This window comes from Pinus tabuliformis, chromosome 6, assembly GCF_031772625.1.
Source record: "Pinus tabuliformis cultivar Carrire ecotype Pingquan chromosome 6, CPIR1, whole genome shotgun sequence".
Classification (NCBI taxonomy): Eukaryota; Viridiplantae; Streptophyta; class Pinopsida; order Pinales; family Pinaceae; genus Pinus; species Pinus tabuliformis.
The window spans coordinates 156,580,601-156,582,478 of NC_142292.1; the positions used below are offsets into that span (position 1 = coordinate 156,580,601).

Below are 1,878 nucleotides of genomic sequence, written 5' to 3' on the forward strand. Positions count from 1 at the left end.
ATCCTATCCATAGCTCAAAGACAAAAATCACTGGGCATCCAAACAGGAAGTCCTTGGGACGGGAAAAATATCAGTAAAGAGTTCAAAAAATGAGGAAGGAAAACGGACCTTCAGCGCACCATACGCATTGGGGAAATGCTTGTGGGGTCAGGGAGGTATTCCAAGCTCATGAAGTACTACGACTCTCTCCCTAACCTTCAATCATGAAGCTCATCTCTTGGAACATCAGGGGGCTCAACAGCCCGGGAAAAAGTAGATTAATCAAAAATATGATAAAGCAAGAAAAACCACAAATACTCTTCCTGCAGGAAACCAAATGCAATTCCATCTCTTTAGATAGAATAGTAGCAAAAGTTTGGCCTGGTAGTCAAGTTGTAGCAGTAGATGCATCCGGCGCCTCTGGAGGCTTAGCAATTTTATGGGATTTTCGCACCATTGAGCTCAATAATATTCATGCCAACAAGAATTTCCTCCAAGTGACATTCCATATCACAGGAACCAATATTCATGGGCTATTAACTAATGTCTATTTTCCCCAGGAGACAGGGAATAAAATCGAACTCCTGAACACACTCTCTGTGATCAATGCAGACAGGGCTCATCCATTATGGATAAATGGGGGGGATTTCAATATGATCACCAAGATGGAAGAAAAGCGAGGAGGAAGGAATAATTTGGATACGGAGAGCAACAACTTCAAAGATTACATCCAAGGAAATTGGCTTATCGACCTGTCGTTCAATAATGGCCTACACACCTGGAATAACAAAAGAACTGGAACCCAACAAATTGCATCCCGCCTGGACAGATTCCTTATCTCAGACAACGCAATCCATCTGGGAGGCAACCTCTCAGCTTCAATACTACCATTCTCTGGTTCAGACCATTGGCCAATCTCCCTTCATTGGTCTCGACCTGGCAATACAAGTCGTAAGCCTTTCCGATTCGAGTCATTTTGGATGACTCATCTAGATTTTAAAAATTTGGTCACCAGGGAATGGACCTACTATAATCCGCCAAGGGGTACAAAAATGATGCAATTCCAACAGAAGCTTAAACACCTCAAAAGCAGAATAAAGCAATGGAATCACTCTACGTTCGGCAACATATTCCAGGCTCAGGCAGCACTACAGCAAGACATGAAGCAGTTACAGCAATGAATTATCACAGAGGGCAGAACAGAGGAATATGTGAAACAGGAAAGGGCCCTTGAAGCACAAATCTCAGAAAGAGCCAAACAGGAGGAATTGCTTTGGAGGCAAAAATCTCGTATCAGGTGGCTAAAAGAGGGGGAAAAAACACAAAGTTCTTTCATCGAATGACTATCCAACGCAAAATGAGCAATAACATTACCCACATTCAAACTGAGCAGGGGACAAGAGTAGAAAACCATGAAGACATTGAATTAGAACTACTCAACTACTTTAAGCAAGCCCATCAAGAACCACAGGGTAACAGATCGCAAGCAATAGATAAAATTACAAGGAGTATACCGAAAGTCATTACGGAGGAGCAAAATCAACTTCTACTCAAGCCGATCGACCTACAGGAGGTGGAAAATGCAGTGCTTCAGCTAAAAGAAGGAAAGGCGCCAGGTCCTGATGGGTTCACTTCCAACTTCTTTCATAATTTTTGGGACCTAATTAAAATGGATGTCTAGCAGGTTGTCGAGGAATCAAGAACTATGCGATGGATGCTGCCGGCTATGAATGCCACATTCATAGCGCTGATACCAAAAGAGGCTCAGTCTAATACCCCAGACAAATTTAGACCCATTGCCTTGTGCAATGTCATCTACAAGATCGTCTCAAAAATTGTAGCAACAAGACTCAAGCCGCTATTACCATTTCTCATATCTCCAGAGCAGTCGGGATATGT

The 1,878-nt window shown here is 42.8% G+C and overlaps 1 protein-coding gene across 1 annotated transcript; it reads left to right on the forward strand.

The window, feature by feature from the left end:
* Positions 1 to 203: 203 nt before the first annotated feature.
* LOC149257858 (uncharacterized) lies at positions 204 to 1,160 on the forward strand. The gene has a single exon (XM_089389374.1). The coding sequence runs from the start codon at positions 204 to 206 to the stop codon at positions 1,158 to 1,160; it is 957 nt and encodes a 318-aa protein (XP_089245500.1).
* The last annotated feature ends 718 nt before the right edge of the window (positions 1,161 to 1,878 follow it).